General features: G+C 42.3%; 1 protein-coding gene across 2 annotated transcripts in view; it reads right to left on the bottom strand.

Moving 5' to 3' along the window:
• The window catches only part of adamts3 (ADAM metallopeptidase with thrombospondin type 1 motif, 3), a 91819-nt gene that overhangs the window by 30005 nt on the left and 36700 nt on the right, over positions 1-25114 (bottom strand). For both annotated transcript variants that reach the window (XM_061261415.1, XM_061261416.1), the window contains exons 5-15: positions 21864-22051; positions 14666-14749; positions 13993-14149; positions 11529-11634; positions 9716-9859; positions 8422-8554; positions 6087-6200; positions 5585-5730; positions 3549-3724; positions 2864-2997; positions 1521-1644 (exon numbers count right to left, since the gene is read on the bottom strand). In XM_061261415.1, coding sequence (XP_061117399.1) covers positions 1521-1644; positions 2864-2997; positions 3549-3724; positions 5585-5730; positions 6087-6200; positions 8422-8554; positions 9716-9859; positions 11529-11634; positions 13993-14149; positions 14666-14749; positions 21864-22051 — 1506 coding nt within the window. The remainder of the gene's footprint in view (positions 1-1520; positions 1645-2863; positions 2998-3548; positions 3725-5584; positions 5731-6086; positions 6201-8421; positions 8555-9715; positions 9860-11528; positions 11635-13992; positions 14150-14665; positions 14750-21863; positions 22052-25114) is intronic.

Genomic DNA, 25114 nt, shown 5'->3' with positions numbered 1-25114 from the left:
ACACATTAGCCCACACATTCACAAACATTCACTCAGACACACACATATGCACACACACATATTAGCCCACACATTCACAAATATTTACTCACACACACACAAACACAAGCATTCACTCACAAACAAACATAAACATTTACACACACAAACTCATGCATGCACAAACATTCACACACAACTGCACATTCACTCTCACACACACAAACATAAACATTTACTCACAAACACACACACACATACACACACAAACATTCACACACACACAATCACAGACATATACAAACACACACACAGATTCACTTACACACACACACACACACATACACACACACACACACAAGCACAGACCCCCCCCCCCCACCACCACCCCACACACAAAGAAACACAAACATTCACACACACACACACACACACACCTCTTCTTTTTTTCATCTAGCTATGAGACCAAATTCCACATCCCACATCACTAGTAACGTCTGACATGACCTGTAACTAGCTGTGAAGCCCTTCCCTCTAATGACCCGTCCGGGGGTCACAGAGGAGGAAATGGGGGAAAAGCATGTCCATTAGACATTCTGACAGGATGTGCTACATGGACAGGGGATATAATTCAGCACAGATGTTTGACTATTTTATGACAGACAAGCATGCCCATATTAAAACAGTGAAACATCCTGTCCATGGATTCCCTCCAGGTCTTTGCCTGCTGTTGTGCCACGAGCCTCAGAAATGACTCAGTAATGGATGAGTAAGAGACACATTCCCAGCAGAGACGGCAACTGAGGCCGCCCCACCACTTTCATCACTTCTGTGTATCCCCAATTACATTAATGACAACAACAGAAAGCCCGATGGTGTTGCCTCGACACTTAGGATTAGCAGGTAGGAGGAATGGTGTGATTACTGATGCGGGTGGATTCCCAGAGTCCTGGAAAAAAAGGTTAAGGTTTCAAATACAAACATAACTGAATAAATTGTGGGATGTGGCCAGTCTACAGTCAATGCATCCAGGCATAAGTCTCTATCATCAGCAGCAACAACCACAGTAAGAATGTTCATTCTATGTGTTGTTGGAATGAAGTTGCATTAACCCACACCCATTATCAATTGTAGAAAGTGCTGAGTAGTAAACATGCAAAAACTACATACCACAAAAGTTTTTTTTTTTCACCAGAGACATAGTAATAGTACTACAGAAATCAGGCAGAAAATAATATAGCCACTTATTTCGTTGATTATAAATAAGAGATTCCCTTGTGTTAAAAACTATGCCACTCAATGTAATTGAATGTAGACCGGCCAAATTGATCAACTGATAAATTCAAAAAGCAAATGCTCCAACAGTAATTTACATGGGTGCATGAGCACACACACACACACACGTACACACAATTGCATTACCTTTACAGACAATCACAACATACAACAAATTACAGTGATGTTCTTGTTATTGTATTCATGTGCACCAACAGAGCAGGAGAAAAAAGCAATATAATGGCTTGTTTTCGAAAGATGCATACCAGCTTTCTTGGGAGTGCGAGTGAAGGTCCCTTTGACGGTCCGGCAGTGCGAGTTGTCCCCACCGCACACTCCGCACTTGTCCTCCATTTTGTTTGAGCCAATTTCTTTATCGCAGCCCACCTTCTGCAAAAACAAAATGGAGGAGAGGGATTCAAACACCTGGGTAAAATGGTCCATCCAGATTCAGACAGTAAACAAATGTGTTCCAGTCACCTGAATTTGCTAGTAGCACAATTAGGTAGAGCTAATTAATGAAATCAGCTGGCTGAGTTCACGGGTGGAAGAAACACTTGGCAGGACTTTTCATCTCTGGCTGTTACCTACCACCTCCCCTCATTTTTCTTCTAAGCGAACTTACCTTCAAACCGTGGCAGCTGTGCAAATATGGAAACAAATAGCAACTGAATATTAAATTAAATGCTTCCATTTAATTATTAATTAAAGGTTGAGATATTTGCCACCACAAAATTACCCCATAGCATTGCTATTACTCCATAAAAATGCACTGCAAAGCAAGATATGTAGATGCTGAAAGATGGATACTTTTACGGATAAAACACCATTACAGACTGCCCCAGGTATATTCCTCATTAAAACACAATCTTCCTCAAGGATCACAGTGACAAAATAACTGTGATCTGACTGACTTTTACCATATAATGCACTTTCACCATATGTATAGCCTTTTCCTGCGATAAAATATTACTCATTGCTATTTATTCATGAAATGGTATTAGTTTAATGTCTACAACAATGCCGAACAGCCACCATTTTAAGTAATTAATTAATGAAGTAATTATCTTTGATGAAATGTCCTTAAAGGTCTTATTTCATTCAAGAGATCGGTATGTGGATAACACTAACAATAAATAAATTGAATTCAGAGCATCTGGTTCATATGGTATTCAATGTGAAAACCTTACCCAATAGGCCCTAGGAAACGTTTCTTTGTGCTAAAGACCATGATTCTTCAGCCAAAAAAAGCAATATGTGCAATGAATCTTTGACTTTTATTTAAAAAGGTGAACCAGTTCATTTTGCCGCTTTCTGAGAGTCCATTCTAAAGATTCCAGATCTGTGCTTCTTAGTCACAAACGATTTCAAGGTTTCAAGGTTTCAAGGTACTCTGCCCTGCTAAAAAGGTTTTGAAACAGCGACAGCTCAACATGGTTTAGCTGGTTGACCAGTTCAGGCCACCACTCCTAGCTTGACATTGTTTGACCAGCCCAAGCTATGTTTTGAAACAGCTGGTAGCTGGTAGATCAGCTAACAGTTCATACCCAGCGAGACCAGTTTATGAGCAGCAGGTTTATGACTGGTTACACCAGGGCAAGCTGCTTACCACACATTCTCCCCTCACGCAGATACTGTACGGGTCCTTGTAGGAGCATCGAGTTCCGTCGTGAACTAACTGCTTCATGTACGCCACGTCTCCACTTTCCTTTGATTGGCAGTACAGGTGACATCTTTTATTGGCTGGAAAAAAAATGTAACATGACAAGTTACAGTTGAATGTGAGCATTGTACAGTGCATGTCATTATAATAAATAATAAAAAACCAATGGATTATTTTCCGTATGTTTTCATTCAATGCTTCAGAAACTGGGAATATCCATTTTCCATCCAGAATCTTGTTTTGTGCTAAATGTATTAACGTTTGAGCTGCGATTAGACATGTAGCATTACAACAGACCTGAAATATTCTTCTAGCCTTAGTCTGCGGGTTGCACCTATGAATCATTGTGCACCTTCTTAAGCGGTACAAAGAATACGAACACATACAAAGACCTTTTACTTAGACTGTCCACAATGTAAAAGTCTAACAGTCTACAGCTCATGGTCTAATGGTTTCCCCCTGACGGCTGTCAGAGATAGGGGAGCTGTAGCGAAGTGATTTTCTCTGAGTTATCCATCACTTCTGACACCCCCGCTTGCTCGTCACATCCCCGAAAATCAGAGTGTTCCCTGCCAGCCGCCCGCACCTGCCTAACCCCACCTCCCCCCCTGCCCCCGTCTCTGAGTCTCACTGTCTGGGTGCTCGTAGGGAAGCCAGTGGTGCTTGGAGCCCAGAAACTCGAAATGCGAGTTCCTCTGCTGGCATTGCTGTGCCCGGAAATCCTCAAAGTGCTTGGGACAGTCCTCCGTGTTGCAGAGCTGGTACTCGTAGTTCACACCGGGACAGTCCTGGCCCCCGTTTGAAGGCCTAGTGGGAAAAATAATGCTTTCTTTACTTATGTCTGACATAGTGTAATCTCGGTGAAATACTGTATGCCCTTCAGCTGTGTAAATGTAGGTACATTTTCACTGTGACCGCTTTATTAGGTAGACCTGTGCACCAGCTTGTTAATGCAAATATTTAATCAGCCATTCATGTGGCAGCAACTAAATGCATTAAAGCATGCAGATATGGTCAAGAGGTTCAGCTATTTTTCAGACCAAATGTCAGAATGGGGATGGGGAATGGGGAATGGATAGGCTAGAGCAGCAGTTATAAGTTTTATGTTTATGTTTATCTCCATGATTCAGTATGGTTAAACCGTAAAATATAGAATGCGTTCTTCTGGGGCCAATATTAGATACTATTTTGTAATCTTTCATCTTGAAATATAACACATTATTACCTATTGAGAATGGGAAATGCTTCATAATGACAGCAATTCTCAAACCGATGCAGCACAGACAATCTCAGACTTTTTATGTATTTTTAATCTGACATTTTGCTAAGAAAATTATCATTAAGTTATTTATTTATTATTTTATTTTACTTGAATACAGTATCAGTTAATACATTTTTAATCGTTTTAATTTCCTTCTCGTTCACTTGGTTTCCAACAGCACAATGCACTTTAAGTACTTCCAACCCCCTACAGTGACACACTTAATTCATCAGCAAAGTCTCACTTCCATAATTACACTGATCAATCAGAGGTGGAGTCCATTTCGCTCCTGCCAATGTGGTGTTCATTACAGCACGATGCTAGACACTGTGAGGTCTGAGAGTCACTGCCGTTCATGCATTGACTTCCTTTCAGTTCTTGGTATACACACAGCAGGCAATTTGAGAGTACTAAATTGCTGCATATTGATTGAGGGGGTGGGGGGGTTGCACGTTGTTACACAAACTGGGGGGGATTCTAGCACAATTTCCGGTTCCTCAAATTGCACCTCTTCGTCAATTTGTGATGGGGTAATGCAATTTTCTCAAATTCATGTACCGTAGATTTCTGACCAATTGCTGCTATCACAGAGCAAGTGACTGAGAGAGCCTGAATATTACCATGCGTTTGATATGCAAGAGCTTATTTGGCTATCTGGCAAGCAACGGCAGCATGGTTTTATTTCTGGGGAGGCTAGCCTCTGAACAGAATAAAGGTTGTCTTGAATGTTTATAATATAAATGTTTATCGTGCTGTTTCATTAGGCCTCAGCAGTCCTCATATATCATATTTAATTAACAGATTACTTTTTGAAGTAACAGCAAAACCCCAACTGGCCAACATGGATCTTGCTTTAGTATGAATGTGATCTGAAGCTAGGAGCACTCTTACAGTCAAAATGAAAATGCAGTTCTGTTTCTTGGCCACAAGGAGGAATGTCCAGTGTGTGTTTCAACACACAACAACTGTAACAGTTTGCTACTGCAGGTGTTGAAGAGTCATGTGGGTGTACAGTATATGTGAATGAACAAAAAAGTTCCTGAAAGTTCCTACTTGGTTCAAATACGTAATTGTTTTGGATTCAAATACACTTCTATGCTTTACTGAGCTTGTCAGGTGTATTAGAACCTATGAAACACTCTCAGAAAGCACAAGTCCCACCTTCTAGTCAGCTCAATTACACCAGGTAAGAACAATCGATGACAGAAAAGTCTTTGAAACCAAAACAGTCACGTATGTGACCCAGGTGTGCTTCATGACAGTGTGAGGGTGTTTGGTTTTGAGCATCAGGTGTGCTTCATGACAGTGTGAGGGTGTTTGGTTTTGAGCATCAGGTGTGCTTCATGACAGTGTGAGGGTGTTTGGTTTTGAGGGGTTGGGGAGTGGTGGATTTCGGGGTGACTCACGCAGGGTTGTTGCACTGGCGGGTCCTGAAGCGCACCCCTGTCCCACAGGACCGGGAGCAGGAGCCATACTTGGTCCAGACCCCCCAGCCTCCATCCAGCTTCACCTGGTTGGTGTTCTTCCACATGCAGTGGCCCTTGTAGCACCACTGATGAACACAACACAGTCTTGGTTAACAAGAGACACAGTAAAAAACATAAAACATAAAAATCCATCCATCCATTATCTAAACCGCTTATTCCTGCTCAATAGCCTGTCCCAGCAGGCATTGGGTGAGAAGCAGGAAAACACCATGGACAGGTCGCCAATCCCTCACAGGGCATACACAAAGCATTCACTCACGCACCCATATGGTATCTAGGGGCAATTTAGACTCTCCAATTAATGTAATCCGCATATCTTCAGCCTGTGGGAAGAACCTGGAGGAAACCCAAGCAGATTCCACACAGATTCCTGGATTCAAACCTGGGAGGCAACGGTGCACCACTGCACCACCAAACTTACTTTCCCAGGTGCACACTCCGTCCCGTCCAATGGGGGCCCTTTCTTGGTCTTGCAGAAGTAGGGGTTGTCTGGGTGACTGCACCACAGCTGCTTGCATGGGTCGAAGGTACGAAACTGTTGCACGGGGAGGGAGAAAAACAGGTTAAATTTCCGCAGGAAATAATGCACTTACTGTGCAGCCTGGCCTACAGGATAAACTCATGTCATTATCAGCCAATCGGATGGCAGCAGTGCTATGCATAAAATCAGGCAGATACGGGTCAGGAGCTTCAGTTAATGTTCACATCAACCATCAGAATGGGGGGAAAATGTGATCTCAGTGATTTCGATGTCAAACAGGGTGGTTTAAATATCTCAGAAACTGCTGATCTCCTGGGATTTTCATGCACAACAGTGTCTAGAGTTTGCAGAGAATGGTGTGAAAAACAAATAACATCCAGTGAGCAGCAGTTGTCTGGGCAGAAACACCTTGTTAATGAGAGAGATCTGAGGAGAAGGGCCAGTCTGGTTGAAGCTGACAGGAAGGTGACAGCAAATAATTACACATTACAGCAGTGGTATGCAGAAGAGCATTTCTGAATGCACAACGCATTAACCTCTAAGCGGATAGGCTAGAGCACCAGGAGACTTAATAAGTTCTAATAATAAATACCTAATAAAATGCTCATGTGACTTTAACCTACACCGATGACATTTAGAGTGCGGTTCACAGCTGATAACAACCTTTTGAATGGATTTACGAGAAGAATCTGATGTGGATTTAATAGATTTTCCCTCTTAGAATTCAGCAGGGACACCTTTTGCTCTGAATATCTCCAGACAGCAAAGAAAAGCCATTTTCAATGTTCTTTTGCTCAATAATGTCCGAAGCTCTGAATCAATTACACGGCACAAACTTTTCATTTTGTAATTTTTAACCTTTTCAAAGTTAAGGATTCTTTCAGGCCTCGGCTGACTGGGTTAAATAGAAGTGTACAGTACGCGTGAAGTCTCTGACAGTGACGTAACCATGGAAGGAGAAGAGTGAAAGGGAGTTCAGGGTGGAAGTCAACTTTCTGGGTTTGTGCAAAGACCTGCGTCATATCAAAGTCAACCGGGCGAAGATCACATGGAAACAGACAGCCCAAAAGGGAGCTCAAGCTATGGATGTACGTATATGCCTTAACTTCTGAATCATCCTCCTCCTCTTCCTCCTCCTTCTCCTCCTCTGAATATAACAGATACAGACTAAAAAATACTGACAGAACCGTATCCATCACAACGCTGTCCTCCTGAGGTTCCGCTTCCCACGAGGCAGCAGGTTAGAGACTCCTCGTTCACACGCAACAGCACTCTGATTATGAATTAGTGCACTCGATTTTCAGATGCGGATCCAAATCTGGCTCTTCCGTTTCCTTTTACAGAAGAGGCCGTTCAACATTAACACAATATACTGAATTCAATATACTGTAGCAGTGTGAGGCAACCCCCACAACTGCCACTCAAACGGCCTGCACTACAATGGCGGTGAGCGGAGAAATGATTGTTAGTTAGACGCGCGATGGGAGCCCGGAAACCCCTTCGTAATGAGCATGACAGGACGTGGAGGCGTGCGCGGGGTAGTCTCCGGCTCACACGGTTGTCTGTCTCTATCTCCACGTGATCCCAGCTGCGCGTTTCACACCTCTTTTGACCAGTATAAAGCCCCAGCGGCTGCCAAATCCACTTTAAATTGGCCACACAGGAGAGTCCCATAGAGGGTGATTAGCTCTCATTTGTCATTGTGTCAGCGTTTGTAAATGCAACGATATTATTGCTTTCACAAAGGCACAGCATTTAGCCATACAATCATATCATCTTGCCACTGCTTTGTTTTGTTTTTAGAAATAGCAGAGAAGAGCTATAGACAGTTTCTGGTCCAGGGGTATCATGATGTGAAATGAAGGTGGCAGAAAAGACACAAATGCACGCACAAACACACACATGCACACATACACACACACACACACACACACACACACACATCCTGTCCCAGTGCTGTAAATATGGAAATAGGCCCTTCCATTAGCCCCTGGAGTCCATCTTGCTCAGTGAAGCACCTTAACATCCTGTTCATCAAATTACAAAAATGTCTGTGTTGAAAGAGCATAATTCATAGGCTTCCCTCTTATAAAAGAATCAGCCATAATTGGATTGGATTAATTCTTCAACAGAGATAAATTTTGCAGGACCTAAAGTCACCGTGATATTACAAACAGTGGCTCTGTTTTACCACTGCTGGTTTGTGCTCAAGTACCGTGGTTAGAAATTCTTCTTCTGCCATCTTTGATCTATTTATAAAATGTAAAGTACTTACTGAAGTACAGATTTTGTATCCAACGCCAAAATCAAAGCGGCACTGCTCGTCCATTGAGTAGTTGATTCCGGGAAGTTCTGGAAGCTGAGGCCAATCGTGTTTGAAGGGGTCGTCCAGAAGACAGTCATAGGAACTGGGAGTTATAATTGAAAAAAAAAAAGTTTTTGATATTAAATCATCTAAAATGTTAAAATAAGCAAATAATCAGCAAAAATATTTCAGATGGCAAGTACGGTACAGAAAACAATTAATCTGATTTTTTAAATGCAAATCATTATAGATTACATTTTATATTTATATTTACATTTACCAACATCAAACAAGATATAGTTTTACTTATTAGTATTTTTCAATACTTATTCTGAAAAAATAAGCTCAAATGTAGCCCATATACAGGAGCTATATCTTCAACTTAAGGCTGACTGGGCACCAACACAGTGGCTTAGGTTCAATCAATCAAAATGTGCCCTTACCTTTGACAAAAATGAAAGTCTGTTTTCTTTCTTCACAAATATGATTTTACAAGTGCAGAGAAGCAGAAGTGACTGTGCATGTGCTTGTAAGGTAAGAACACACTTTGATTGAATACATGACAGCGTGTTTACTGCCGTTATTTTACTTTATGACTGACTGCTTTATATTTCAATTTCAATTTTTGGCTCCAACTGGTATGCAAAAAAAAAGTAAGATCTCCATTTTAATCTTACCACACAATTCATAGTCGTCATCATAACACTCAAATAAATATTCTGAATAACATATTTGGTGGAGGACTTCGATAGAGGAAATGTTGACTTTGATAGAGGAAATGTTGACTGTTTATCTGTTGTATCTGGACAAATAAATATTCTTCCATCTCCTCATAGTTAAATAAAAGTAGTCACACTGCTACTTCAGAACAAGAGGAAACCTTCACTTACAATACTGGGAAACATAATTGCTTCAATCTTCCACTTACTCCACTACTTTATAATATAGATTGATACCCTGGGGGTACAGATATTGTGCATTGTAGTATGTATGTCCATGCTAGTGTATTGAACTGAAAGAGTGTTCGATATAGCCATACACACAAATACACAGCCCATCAAACAATACATGACCGCATTGTGTTGTCTGCTTCTTTCAGCACTGTGTGCCATAACCCAGTGTTCTCTTTGTACCATTCTCATATTCTTGTCCTATACAGTTTGTGTGGCAGGGCTTGTCTGAAAAGGAGAACTTGCTCTCAGTAGGCCCTCCTGGATCGATGAGACAGCTTTGTTTGTGAAGAGTCTTGGAGCTGAGGACTTACTGTATGTATCTCTTCAGCTCCTGCCCGCTGCACATGGACCAGTGGTAGCGGTGGAAGGCAGCCTGGACCAGAGGCGCCATGACGCTCCCCATGGCCGTCTCATCGCCACAGCGGTTCTCCTGTCCGTCGTGCTCCATTCCCAGCCTATCAGAGAGAGCACAGACCTTAACCAGCCTATCAGAGAGAGCACACACCTTAACCAGCCTATCAGAGAGCACACACCTTAACCAGCCTATCAGAAAGAGCAATGGCCTGAGCCAGCCTATCAGAGAGCGCACACACCTTAACTAGCCTATCAGAGAGAGCACATACCTTAACCAGCCTATCAGAGAGAGCACATAACTTAACCAGCCTATCAGAGAGAGCACACACCTTAACCAGCCTATCAGAGAGAGCACACACCTTAACCAGCCTATCAGAGAGAGCACAGACCTTAACCAGCCTAGAGAGCACACACCTTAACCAGCCTATCAGAGAGAATATACGGCTACATTCTATAAGAGAGAATGGGCACTTTAAACATAGATCTTCATTATGTCACACTCAGCCCATCAGAGAAAGGAGTGGACTTGATTATCACAGTGCAAGTAGAAGAAGGCTAAATCACATAATGTAGTAAAGGTCTGTACTATACACTGAAGTCGACACTATCCTGTAGGGTGCAGGGACTCATACAGGGTTGCCCTATGCCCACAGCAGTCTCACACAGACACTATTCTCATACAGGCAGCTGTTGGTTGACTGTCCAGAAACACTTGTTCCTCAATGCAGTGGTGCACCTCAAGTTCCAGGATTAATTTTGGACAGTGCCGGTGCTAACTGTGGCCAGGGGCTCAGCTGAATGACAGATTGGCTAGAGTTTCAGCTAGGGAGAGAGCTTCAGTAACCATCCAGCCCAGCTGATAGATCAATAGATAGATAGATATGTTATCGTCCACTTCTGACAGCAACTGTAATATAGCAAAAATATATCTTGTATTCTCCTTGATTAAAAAAACAGCAAATGTTGTGAGCCAGACTTGGAGAGAGAAGATGTAAAAAAAAATGGAACTAATTTTCTTCCCTCCATGCTACTGAAACCACATCTGTTTCTATTCTAATAGCTTGATGTCTTAGAGCGTATCATAATTGGGCATTATTTCCAGGCATACAGACAGTAGACCAGAGCTGGACATAAACTACAGTTTTCAAAATGACTTGTGTGCTCTGTTTGTCCCCTTATAGAAAACTGCTGCAAGTACCGTGAAGTAATGCTGTAGTTTAACTGTAGTGCAGTGCAGTACAATATGGTTAAAGTGCAGTACAGGAGTTCCACTTCATGAAAACTGCACATGGTTTTCACCATCCCATGGCTGAAGGGAGAGCAGCAGATTGGGGTAAGGCAGTAAGACAGGAGACTCGCAACTCGCTAAACATATGAAAAGGCTGACGGCTGAGCGTGGCTTTGGAGAGTGAATATGAGGGTGCGAGCCCTTCTCCAGACTCCCAGAAATGTTTAACATCAGCGTCACTGCTAAAGTCCAGAAGAGGCACTTTGTTCCTTGAAACAATGAAGACTGTAATCAGTGGAGATGAAAGTGTTCATTACACCATACAGTCTGCATTCCTCTGAAAAAAACCCTCCACCCAACCCCATCTCCACACCCACACACATACGCACATGCAGATGCACACACACACACACACACACACACACAGCACACTCACACACATGCACTCACACACACAGCCATTCAAACACACACACACAGGTACACACACACTCACACACGCATACACACACACACACACACACACTTGCGGGGGGACCTACACATGTCCGGTCTCGTGGGCCACTACGAAGGCGGAGGAGAAGCCATCTTCATGGTTGAGGGTGCAGCTCCTTACCGGGTGACACATTCCAGTAACCGGGGCGTACCCTGTGACCACAGAGACACACCGTTGCTAAGGGTTACTCATCCAGTCACCCTAATACCCCTCAATCCCCCTCACCCCCTGACAGCTGGCACGACTCCTAAAAATCAACTTCAATTAGTTGCCGCTGTTTGTTTTATTTAACGCTGAACGACGGCGACAGTGAGAGAGCCCAATCTGAGCCGCGCTGTCTGCTACAATCATATCACACCCTCATGTTTATTCGCCAAGGTCCCCTTCAACAATAATGAAGTCATTCATTTACCTTATCTTTTGTTTATGTTTTCAAATGAAATAAATTCAGGAAAAAGCTTTCATTTGGAAATATGGCAGAAAATGATGGACCAATACGAGCAGTTCATGAACTATCAGCCAGATTGCAGCTGGGTCAGAAATGTGCTAAGAAGTGTTTAGTGGCAAAAAATTAAGCCAGTCTGATGGGATAATGTGCACTGCCCATAAAGCAGAGAAATAACTAAATCCCCCAGGTTTAGGAAGCTAGTTGAAAATCTTTTTCTTTCCCCCCTCAAAGTACCGACTCCTTGATATTCTGAAAATGTATTGTCTAGACATCACCTTTATTTCTCATTTCAGCACGGACAAAGGATGAATACAACAGCCCTCAATGCCCTCTGGGACTGGCAGACCTCCGGTCCCCTGTACATAACACCTAGGCACAGTTGAATTAAGTAGAGCACCACTCGTTTTCCAAAATAGAAATCTTCAAGGGCTGGTACTCATCTTCTGGGGCCTGGGGACCCGGGAGCATCAAGGCTACAGGCATTGGCTGGTCTAGTAATGCATCCGTGCCTTATTCACATTAAACTGAGATGAATGAAACTGTTCTGATTGACACTTTCACAATATGTTTCTGGACTCACCCCTGAGAACATCATGATATGTTCCACAGTGTCCAGAGTGTGAGTGTATGAGTACATGAGTCCACTGTGGATCATAGAGTATGTACTCTGTTAGGGTTGAAGGACAGTGAAATTGTACATTTTACTGTAGATGTGGGCAGCCTGTAGCATAGTGGCTAAGGTACACGAGACCCGGAAGGTTGCAGATTCAAGCTCCGGTGAGCAAGGCCCTTAACCCCACATTGCTCCAGTGGGGACTGTTCCCTGCTTAATCAAATCAACTGTAAGTCGCCTTGGATAAAAACACCAACTAAAGAACAAATGATTATATCCTGTAGTTTTCCAGTTGAAATGTAATGAGATGAACACTGGAAAGCTTTGGTGTTTGGAACACCCTTTTTGGTGTGAAATCTTTTGCATTCACACAATCCCTGCACTTGCTAGACATGATTTTTTTCCATCTGATGAACAGGAAAATGCATAAGTGTGTCTCCTACTTGGGCAGGAAAACATACCGCAGTGTTAGGAAATCAGGAGAGGAGCCACACAGACCCTCCATGCAGGTATACCTATCACACATAAGTGCCCCTTGCGGTGTTATTTCCCCAGCTCCGTAAGAATGACTGGATTTTGAGTCTGGTCACAACAGGAAGGCTTTATAGCCCATCCATTACCGCTTCAATACGACACGGGATTGAAACTGTGATTGCGATCAAGATCGTTTTGGCATTTAACTGTGGGGATTAGATCACTCAGCAAATGCTCAGAGCGCAAACACATCATTCCACAGCATCGAATGGCTATCACAGCCAGGGTGCAAATTTCATATAAATGTTAGGGAACATACTTTAAAAAAGGCTTTCTCAAAACCATTTATCTGAAAGCAAACTTGAATTTAGTTTTATTGTTAGCTATTAGCAACCATGAGCATCACTTCAGCCACTGTCAACTGCACCACAGTAGCCAAGTAATATCAAGCACGGGCTTTGAATTTTGCTTTCATGTATAAATTGAGCCTGTAGAACGAATAGTGGACAGATAGTATCCATGACAACTTAGCTGTTATTACTTTCATGGAAGCCAAGGCTGAGTTGTGGACTTCGACACTAATTGTGATTAATATCATCTCAGACTTTCAGAATTTAGTTTGAAAATGTAGAAACATTTTTTTGAATAATTATTTCAATGTTCTCTTTGAAACAACGAGTTCAAAGAGATGACATTCAATTGGAATTGTTATTCTTTCTTGCTGGTAATGCATCATTGCATTGGTTTATATTGGATTCTCTAATAGAAAGATGATGTTTTGAGCCCCTATTAAAACCATACAAAATTGTCAATTTTCTCAATTTTCCCAATCAAAGCCAAAACCCTGTGGGACTGAAAGGATTAAAGGGGGAGAAGAGCATACCCTGCCCTACCCCCCACCCCCAGCCGGATCTCTTGACCTACGTACTGTACGTTTACTGTAGGTTACTGTAGGTGCTGGCTGCGCCCCGGTACCTTGCATGCCGGTGGGTCCGAAGCCCTGTCGGGTCAGGAATATGGCGTGGTCGTGGTGTTCTGAATGCTCAGGGTCGGCCTTCTGCTGGACGAACGCCCAGCGACACACGTTCTCCAGGCTCCTCGAGGGGTTCCCCCGCTCTATCAGACTGATGGACTGCCAGGAAGGAGACACCAGTGACATCAGAGCCAGGAAGGAGACACCAGTGACATCAGAGCCAGGAAGGAGACACCAGTGACATCACACCTCAGCTTCCCATTGCTGCTCGTAAACAGGTTGCTAATGTCGCTGCCGTGTGTCGAAGTGTCCCTGGGCAAGACAGCCAACCCCCAATTGCTGGTGTGTAAGTGTGTGTGTGAATGTTTTTGGATAAAAGCAACAAATTTTCAGGATATGACTGACTGTAGTCAGGATTTTAGCATGCATATGTAATCACAAAACCAAGACAAGGAACCCAGATGAATTACTGGGGTAAATGATTGAGCTGGAGGTACCATGCATACACCAAGTTCACATTTATATATTTTACATGTCTGGTACTTCCAACTAAATGCTTGACATTGGTGTATCACCCTACCAGGCTGTGTGGATGAGCAGTGATGCACAGTATGCAGTTAGAAGTGTGAGTATAGTGTACTGTACTCTATGTGCACTCTCACACAAACTACTCACCTTGGCGTAACCCAGCATGATCATCCTAACAAGCACCACGTTGATATGGACACCCAGGGAGTCATCGTGATAGATTTCATTCACCTGAAAAACAGTATGCATTATCTTACTATACACAGTACACTATACAATGTACACTATACACAGTACACTTTAAAAAGTACTCATACACCAGACAGTACAAAGAACACGATACACAGTATACTTATACACAGTACGCTATACAAAGTACATTATACACAGCGTGCAAATACCAAGGATGTTTATGTGTTGTTTTTTTTATAATGAATGCTTAAGTTGTTTATTGTCCCCCCTGTTCCTTTGTTCCAATGAGAGCTAGAGAGAGAGAGAGAGAATGTACTTTACAAAGTATTGATTCAGCTGCGTCTTAATTAAATTTTTTTACTTAAATGACTGTAAACTATCGCATAAAGATGCATAGTTATGTAATATATGCTTAATAACATGCCTATTCCCTAGAAGGGGAGGGTATTCAGTATATAGAGAAGGGGAGAAACCAGGTTCCTCCCAAGATTTCTCTCACTCTCATGGTTGCTTCTACTTCTCTTACTCTATAGAGCATCTTCATGACAGTTAAAATACAAGCACAATACAAATAAAAATTGGATTGATTTGATATACAATTTCTTTCTTTAGATTTGACCACTCCAATTAAAACAAATGAGAGGACAACATTTAGCATACTCCAAAAATCATTAAATCCTCAAACAACCCCTAACATAATCCATACAGTAAACAGTATTTAGAGTAAGCTAAATGCTCCCTTTCCACTGTCATCCATAATGACAGATATACACAAAAGAAACAGGGAATATGGAGAACTGGGTAAGTTGAAAATCAGTTAAGTAAAAACGGCCAAACTCACGTCACGTCTGGGTTTGACCGAAAGGTCAAAAGACACATTCCCCAAAAAATGCGTCATTGCGACCATGAACATGGAAGAGGGCGGAGACCAACGACGCAGGGCGGTCAGGTCGACCGGTCAGCCAGAGCCCCGGGAGTAACCGAACTACGACAGCAAGAAGACGAGCCATGTCCGCGTCTACGTCTAGCGCACTTAAAAGCACATCATCTCATTCCTACTCCAACACTGTCCCCTCTTCCCCTCTTCTGGGGAAGATTTAAAGAGCAGAGTGCAGGGGTCAGGACAGGATGACTCAGATCCTCGGAATCCGCACACGGTGCTTGTGTCCTCGTGTACACGGCCTGCTTACGAACAAGCCTGCTAACGTCACGGCAACGGCAATGCCGCCATTTCCTGAGCTCAGGGGAGGGAACAGCAGTGTGGGATGGTGGAACAGGAAGGTGGAACATAATAACTAATTATCTATTTAGCTAAAGTTTTTACCCAACAGTTGATTAAACTAAGCAGGGGACAATCCCCCTGCAGTAATGTGGGGTTAAGGGCCTTGCTTAAGGGCCCAAAAGCTGTGCGGCTCTTATCGTGGCTACCCCGGGGTTTGAACTACCAACCTTCCAGGTCCCAGTCATGTACCTTAGCCACTACCTAATAGGCTGCCCATCACTGCGGGATAGTGGCTAGCCTGCTGGACACTAGACCCCATGGCTTTGTACTTTATCTGTGGCGGAACACTGCCAGTGTGTCTCCAAGCGCAGTAATTTACCCCAGCTGTTCCAGAGGAGCAACACGCTCAAAATGAAAGTGCTTCAATTTGTCACAGCCAAAAGGCAACGGGGCTAAAATAAAGCTTGTGGTGGACAACGCAATTTATTCACAAGTGTGAATAAATTCTCTGTGTGAAAGAGTCATCCACTCATGCTCTACACTGAAATAAATGTGTCCATGGATGAACCTATGAAAATTGAGAAAACTTACAAAATATGGTTTACTGTATCCATTGAAACGTTTTTTCAATGTAAGAAAAGGGTGTTTAGACTGAACACAAGCTTCCAAGCTGCGAGAAATCTTTTTTTTTTTTTTTTTTCTGAGAACTACAATTCAGTTCTCTACATGCTTATTTACTTCAGTGCAGACGATTTATTCACTTGGACAGTGAGAACACAGATAAATCACCTCAGGCAAAACTGAACCACCACTGTCACCAATTAAGAAATGTAGTCTACACTATGGGCAGCCTCGTCTGTCAAGCTGTACACCAAGACATAAATAAATACTTCTTCCTCTAGTGGACGACTTTCTGAACTCACCTCACAGAGGGCAACTTGGATATATTCAGCTATTCTAAAAAGCTACAGAGCCCACAGAATGATTTAGTGACACTAAATTAACAATTCCCTCTCTAGGGAAGGGGTGCTATACAATATACCGCAAGGTACATTTATGGTGCAGTCTCCCACAGCTGTCTCTTACAGCCTAACCTACACAGATGGTACTGTGCCTCTGTGTGCATTGGGCATAAAAAAGGTCTTGGGTCGTGTGTTGTGAATACAAAGTCCACATGTGGACTTGATTTTCGCAGAGATCTATTCTATTGTAAATACTGTGGTCAGCGTACACGTGCATTAGCCTCATCCTTCAAGGCAAAAGCAAAACAGAACCATATGCCATGTTTCTGGAGGTATCTAACAACGCAGTGAAAATACAGAGAGACGTATCACAGAGAACAATCTTTAGCATTTATTGTTTTGGATATTGTGAAAGTTTGACATTTTCCCTCTGTTTGCTCCAGGGAGACAGTTATATTACTGCACTCTGTGTGTAGAGGTCTTTTGGTTTTCCTTGCCAGAGTAAGCAAAAAAACATTTGTGGAGACTCAGTCAGCAGTCTGTGTTACTGAATGACTGCTTTGCAGTGGATGCTGGACATAAAAATGGCCTCAGATGAGCGCTGTCTTCCCCTCGTGCAACATAAACTCAATATAAACAAAGTTTGAAGCTGGTGTCATAATCACAAAAAATAACTGTAGCATGGACAAGTGAGCATGTTGGTCACAAGGGGTCAAGCAAAAGAGTTTAATATTCAGAAATCATGTTTTCATTTTCATCATTTGATCATCATATTGCTTGCTAAAGCCAAAAGTGACACTTCTAAAATGGAAACACTTTACAATATGGATACATAAATTGTGGTTAGCTAGGGTGGCCTGTAGCATAGTGGTTAAGGTAGATGTCTGGAACCTGCAAGGTCAGTGGTTCAATCCCCGGTGTCAAAAAAAAACTGTCTTAATGTATTAATGGTTAACGAAGTACATGCTTATCCGATGGCATGTTAATGTATGAATATTCATTTACCTAATGCATTCAACTAATTACCTGACAAATACATTAACTAATGCAAAGCTAATTTCATGCAGAATTAATGTATTTTACATTATTAATTAAGAACTACATTAGTTAATGCCAATTCATGAACCTCATTGGAAATGTGACTTCTACAGTATTTCACATAGCAAACTTCTACCTCCCACTGAAGACACAGACAACCAGCCTCACTCCCAGCATCCTTTGCTTCCTCTTCAGAACAGACAAATGTGATAGCAAACTCCAACGCATTTGACATGTCCATTAAGCACTTCTACACAGTGTCAGCAGATTTCATCTGACACCCCTGATACATGATATCAATCACGTTTACATGAGGGCAACCACCATCCTTAACCTAATACATTATTTTTGCTGGAAAGGAACCTTGACATTTCATTATTTTGTTGTGAAAAGTACCAGCAAAAATGCCAAGACTGCCTGCAAAACCAGGTCTTGGGTCCATAATTACAATAGAAGGCCAGGCCCCTGCCCTTGGCCTTATATGAGAAGATTTTTCAAGTGTTATATTTCTTCCTAAGGGATGGCAACTTTAAGATTAATGCCATAGTCTACTAAACACAAAATATTAGACATAATAAAAAAGTAGCAAAATGCCTAAAGAGATCAATATATGTGAAATGATGTGAGCAAAGTGTGTCTTCATAATGTGAGTTAAGATTTATATCTCATTTAATGGCTGTCATCTATTGTAGCAGACAAAACCCAGCTCATGCAAATGCAAGAGAAAAGCCATCTGTATCTAAAAGGGTTAAAAACACTCTTTCTTCTTCAAAATGATTTAAGTTCACTTGTTGAAATACATTTACATAAAAATGTGTTGTTTATTTCATAATGGCTCTATTTTATTAGCATTAATGTTTAATGCCTTTGTTCAAAGTGTGGGACTTTGAAGTAATTAAAACTTTGAAATACAAAACCACCAGAAACAAAGTCACTCAGGAAACATTAATATCCAAAGTAAAGTATAAAGTACAGTGTAGATTAAATCTGCCCCTATCTGCCGCAGGGCCCATTGCACCGACAGTGATTTGTAAATCATGTTGGGGGGTACATAGTGGGTAATTTGTTGTGGGATGGGGGCAGGGAGAAGTGTATCCGGGCAGATGATTTGATTGTGCACTGGCATGAACATGCTGATTTCCTCCACTCCTGCACGCAGTATTTAACTGCTATGAAAATTCTGCTTTTTCACACTGAAAATTATGTGTCTTTGGCCTCCTGGGGCTACAATAGCGAGCAGGTTTTGCAGGGAGGGGAGCTGTTGCTTAGAGACATAAGCAGCTGTAATATGCACTGATTATCTCCCACCTGGACTACTGCAGCTCCATCATGGCTGCCCTCCTGGCCTCTGCCCTCAGACCCTGTGGCTCATCTAACCTACTGCCTCCCCTGACTCCGGGGCAGCCTGTAGCCTAGTGGCCAAGGTACATGACTGGGACCTGGAAGGTTGGTTAATGTTAAATTTGTTCTCCAGGTTCAAGCCCCGGGAATACATTTAACCGTATGGTGTGCTCCACCATGGAGCAACCACCACGGGCAGTACCATACAGCCCCTCCATACGGAGGTTGCCATGAAACAGGCTTTAGTCTAACCAACTGTACATCGCTTTGGATAAAAGCAACAGCTAAAAATGACTGTAATGTAATAACTCATGTCATGTCACTCCTCTTTTCCGCTCTCTCCACTGGCTGCCTACGTCAGCTCGAATAAAATTCAAGACCCTGGTGCTGCACAGCCCCTGAGACACCCCTGTAATGTTTCCAAAAGATCATCAAACCCTGCACACTGACAGTACCCTCTCCCTCCATTCTGCTACCCCGCCCATGCACCGACAGTGCAGGCTGTAAGTACTTGTGTGTATTTAATGTGACAGTGACACTTTCTTGTTCTTTTCACTCTGTACTCCAGCAATCAAACAGTTGAAACACATCGCTATGTGGTTAAAGTGCAGACTTTCAGCTTTAATTTACATCCGCATTTGGTGAACTGTGTAGGAATTTCTTTATACATAGTCCCCGCAATTTTATAGGACCAAAAGTAAAGGAGCGAATTAACACAAACTGAAATTAAGGCATCATTTTCAATATTTCGCTGCACGTGCTTTGCAATCAATGACTGGCTGAGGTCTACGAGCCAAACCCCTACATATCCAGGTTATGACTCCGGTCTGTTCTGGGCCCTGATTGGTGGAAAGAGCCTGCCACTGCTGTCAGAAGAGCAGAAGAAGACTGATGACACACCTCTCCAGATTTCTGCCCTAACTCCCTTTGATAGACTTCTTTTTATCTTTCTTTATTTGGATTTATCTTTGAATAAGGTTATAGTTATAATTAAATATGAAAAGATATGTTATCTGTCTAGTGGTAATTTCTTTATAATACAAATTGTTGTCTGTTAGGTTATCGTTACACTTTGGTTATTAATAGGCCTGTGTGTCTTCTTGGTGGTATTGGATTATTGTATATTCTGAATTACACTGACAGTCTCCCCTGCTGTACATCACCATGGATAAGAGCGTCTGCCAAGTGACTGTAATTAACATCAGCAAGAAATGACCTTGAGATCAACATGAGCCAGTATCTACCAACTACACATTGTGTCTTGTTTGTATTTGTATCAGCTTACAATATGTGTGTGAGAGAGAGTATATTGCCATAAATAATAGATAATAATTTGTATATATATACATACATACTGGTTGAAACTCATAAAAGCTTTCATACTTCAAAGCAGGGAGATCCAGCAGGGACATCTACTGGGGGAAGGCATGTATAGCTGAAGAGTCAATTCTAAGAGCTGTGTACACATTTCCATCTGCTTATCAGCATCCAATAAGCAAGACTCAAGCTCATGTTATGATACTGCATATAGTGCAGTCTGTAAGTATTTGAACAGTGACACACTTTGGTGCCATAAAATAGAGGGGAATATGTATACAAATGGCTGTAATTTATTCTACATGGTTCACCAAATATGGATGTAAAACCCTGTTTGTTTGCTGGAGTACCGAGCGAAAACAACAAAAAATGTGTCACTGTCCAAATATTGAACTGCTTTGCAGTGTTCAGTGAACAGCCCCTGTATGTACATCATAGCTCAAGGTGAGAACACATCAGGTCACCTTGACAAATGAGAAAAACTCTGGGCCTAATACAATTTTGATCTCCTCAAAGTAACAGTGTCAAATCAATTGATCAAAAAATGTAATTCTCCCTCTTGCAAAAGGCCAGTGAAGGAAATGAATGCTGAGGATTACCTGCCAAATTGTTCTCTGTATCGATTTTAGAGAAAATGAATTGACTTTTCAATGATGCCGCTGTTGTCGCTTTGAGAAGATTGAGCAATATCCCGAGTAATTATAATCCTGAAACAAGGGACAGATGCCTCAAAACTTTCCAAATCTCATTCCACAAGGTTTGTAATGTTTTTGGTGTACAGTAGACCATTGAAACCGTTTATTCCAGTCTATAGATGGTGCTTCCAGCTGGGAACAATAACAGCTTCCGCTGTTGCTGCCACAAGATGATATAAAACCCAACAAATGGTGCCACATATGGCCAACTTCATATTAACTTGTGTAAGGGTAATCTATCGACAGTGGAGAGCAAATATTAAAAACCTGGCATCTTACAGTTACCACCCACCAAGAGAACATCAGCCAGCCAATATGAAAACCTTTAATGAGATGGAGATCAAATTTAACAAGTCACAGCTACAACCAACCTTCTGTGAAATTCTGGGCATAAATAGTATCTGTTCACAGCACTCAGCAATCCACTTTGAATGAATTGCCTGGGTTTGTGAACAGGACATCAGCATATGCATTTGAAAGCATTAAATCAGCTCTAGTCTCCTATTGGGAATACACACTTGCGGAACTGATGAAGCTGTTCAGCTTTCTGAGGGTCTCTTGCGGATATCTTTACTCACGATGTTCATGAGGGTCAGCAGGTAGTTCTGTACATGCTCTTTTCCATGGAAACGCACAACGGAGTCGTCTACTCCCAGGAGCACCTCGATGTTGTAGTCGTTGTCACCGGCGTGCCTGCGATTCCGGACCGTCTTGTTCACCTGCTCAGCAACAGTTTGTATCGCTCCCGGAACGTTCAGCTCTGGATCTGAGAAGCCAACACATAATGCCAATGAACATCAAATCAGCTCATTGTCAAACCTCCTGTCATAAAATGGAAAAAAACAAAACTATTTATAATCAGTTAGTACAAGGCAGTCATTAAATTTAAATGTAATTGACCCAGGTCTAATAGTATCAAAGACAAACAGAAGAAAAAAAAATACATGTAGGCCTGTAGGCCTTTGTAAAGAGTAATCGACTACAGGACCCACAGTGCTATTCTCTGACCAGGAAGTGATGTAACTAAAAGTCACTGTATCCATGCAGCCAAACCCCTCTCACCCACTGATGCACTAATGCAGCACAGACAGAAACATGGCCGCCACCTTGTCCCCGCCCCATCTGCCCACAGTACGGGGATTGTGAGGCGAATACCTCCATTCCTCCGTCCCCACCATGACACAGGCATTCTTGTGCTGCGCCCCAGCTCTCCGAAAGGTAAATAAGGTGTGTGAGCTCCCACTTCAAAGACACAGGGCTTCCCTCAAACTTTCCTCAAGCCTGGCAGTGTGTTCCGGGGGCCAGGAGGCACACACACCGACCGCCCCACACCCAGGAATGGCAGCGCAAACATCGCACACACATGCCAACGGCAGGAACCAGGCCCCACTTCTAAAAATGACATCCACTGGCAGGGGCCACCAGGCTCATCTCCAGTGGAAATATACCAGTGATGTAATCCCTCTGAGTGAGCGGCCATGTTAGATTCAGTCACACGGCCTGGCCTCTGCATTCCACGCCCTTACAGTAAAAACACAATCGAGTGAGTCAAAGTAATGCAATACGCCAGCATGTGTGTGTGTATGTGTGTGTTTATGCGCATGTAAATATGTGCGTGTGCATGTGTGTGTTTGTGTGTGTGTACTGTAAGTGTGGGTGTGTGTGTTTGTGTGGTTGTATGTGTGCGTGTGTGTGTTTGTGTGTGTGTGTGTACTGTAAGTGTGGGTGTGTGTGTTTATGTGGTTTTATGTGTGCGTGTGTGTTTGTGTGTGTGTATTGTAAGTGTGGGTGTGTGTGTGGTTGTATGTCTGCGTGTGTGTGTTTTTTGTGTGTGTACTGTAAGTGTGGGTGTGTGTGTTTGTGTGTGTGTACTGTAAGTGTGGGTGTGTGTGTTTGTGTGGTTGTACGTGTGCGTGTGTGTGTTTGTGTGTGTGTACTGTAAGTGTGGGTGTGTGTGTTTGTGTGGTTGTATGTGTGCGTGTGTGTGCCCATTCTGGGTGTTGAACCATGCTTCCTTATGCTCCAACAGGGAGAAATCAAGGCTAGTTTTGGTTCCTCTCCTTCATACTCTGCTCAAGTAGTCCATTAATGTTCAAATATGTGAGGTCAAAGGTTAAACTGGGTATACAGCGGGTGCACAGTGGGGTATGTGTTGGCAGTCAGCACACTGCCAGGAACTACAATGTGCTGTCTGTTGAATTTGCCAAAAATGTGTCAAAGACAAAGCATTTCCTGTCGGAAATGTGTTCACTACTTGTTTCCGGAGATGTCACAACACATCTTGCTGTCAAGTAAGCTGCTTTCCAATGTTTTGTTTCCGAAAATCTATACAAAATGAGAACCCTTTGCTAGCCTTTTTACCTCCTAGTGGTATGAAAAGGTATGCAGTCCAAAGGCTTTGAGGGTGGAAACTCAACTGAATTAGTAATTAGAGTGATGATTTAAAGAATGATATAATTACAGCTACTGATTTTATAACAAACAAGTGAGACTGACTACTCTCAGTCTCAGTCTTAGGATGAATCCAAGTAAGAGTGCAGCACATACAGTTATGGAAAATCAGAAACATCTGTGGAACAAACAAACATAGAACCTAGGCAAATATCTAAATATACAGGGCAATTACTTAAATAGGAAATGGCGAATTATGTATGTGTGGAGGTAAAACTAATACTGTACGTGCTGCCAGTTATTGTTTTGCCCGTAATTAAAATCATGTAGAACTGCCACCCACCAAACCCCCACAAGGCCGTTTTCTTTGTTTCTCAAAGCCTGACTAATGAGCTGTCGTAAGACGGCCCCCTTTCACAAACGGGTCTCTTAGTAACCCGCACATAAAAAAATCTCAGGTTAATTATTATTGCTTTGATGTCTGCTGGAAATCTTTACGGTGCTCAGTTCCCCAGCTGGCTTTTTAAATTAGAGGTGGCCACAGCAGCACAATAAGCTAATTATTAGTCTATGCTGGAGTGCTCACGCATTTTGACAAGTTTATGTTTTTTTACATGGATTTAACCGTACATTCATCCGGGCCTCACCTCTCCAAAGTTCCCAAATGTGTTTGTGGTTGGGGGGGTCGGCGAATCTCATTTAATAACCATCCTGATTAAATAAGGCTCATTTATGCATTCATTTGTATGCACTCAACGGGAAAAACTGTTGTTGGTTTTGATTGCAGGAACTTCAAGGCTTGTCAAAGTGCTTTTGTAGAGCATATGGTTTTTCTTGTGATTATTCGACAGCTTTCAAAAGATCAGATGAATGTGCTCACAGAAAAAGCGTGCCGCGGCATCACAAATTACGAACACAGACTAAAAAAACAATGAAAAAATAGCTTGAGTAATAAACACAGAGGGAATGCCCTGAGACCACTGTAACAGCGCATTGTGTTGATGGTGATGCTTGTCGATATTTAATCCCGAATCCCAGCACATTGCACATTGAATGAATGTTGGTGAGTGAATGAATATTTGTGAATGAATGAATGTGGGTGAGTGAATGAATGTTTGTGAGTGAATGAATGTGGGTGAGTGAATGAATGTTTGTGAGTGAATGAATGTGGGTGAGTGGAGGAATGTTTGTGAGTGAATGAATGTGGGTGAGTGGATGAATGTGGGTGAGTGAATGAATATTTGTGAATAAATGAATGTGGGTGAGTGGATGAATGTTTGTGAATGAATGTTTGCGAATGAATGAATGAATGTTTGTGAGTGAATGAATGTGGGTGAGTGAATGAATGTGGGTGAGTGAATGAATGTGGGTGAATGAATAAATGTGGGTGAATGAATAAATGTGGGAGAGTTGCAGACTCAGCTGCTCTTGCTCTGAG

This window comes from Conger conger, chromosome 11 (assembly GCF_963514075.1).
Source record: "Conger conger chromosome 11, fConCon1.1, whole genome shotgun sequence".
Lineage (NCBI taxonomy): Eukaryota > Metazoa > Chordata > Actinopteri > Anguilliformes > Congridae > Conger > Conger conger.
The sequence above is the reverse complement of the archived record's forward strand: the minus strand, read 5'-3'. Positions and strand labels throughout refer to the sequence as shown.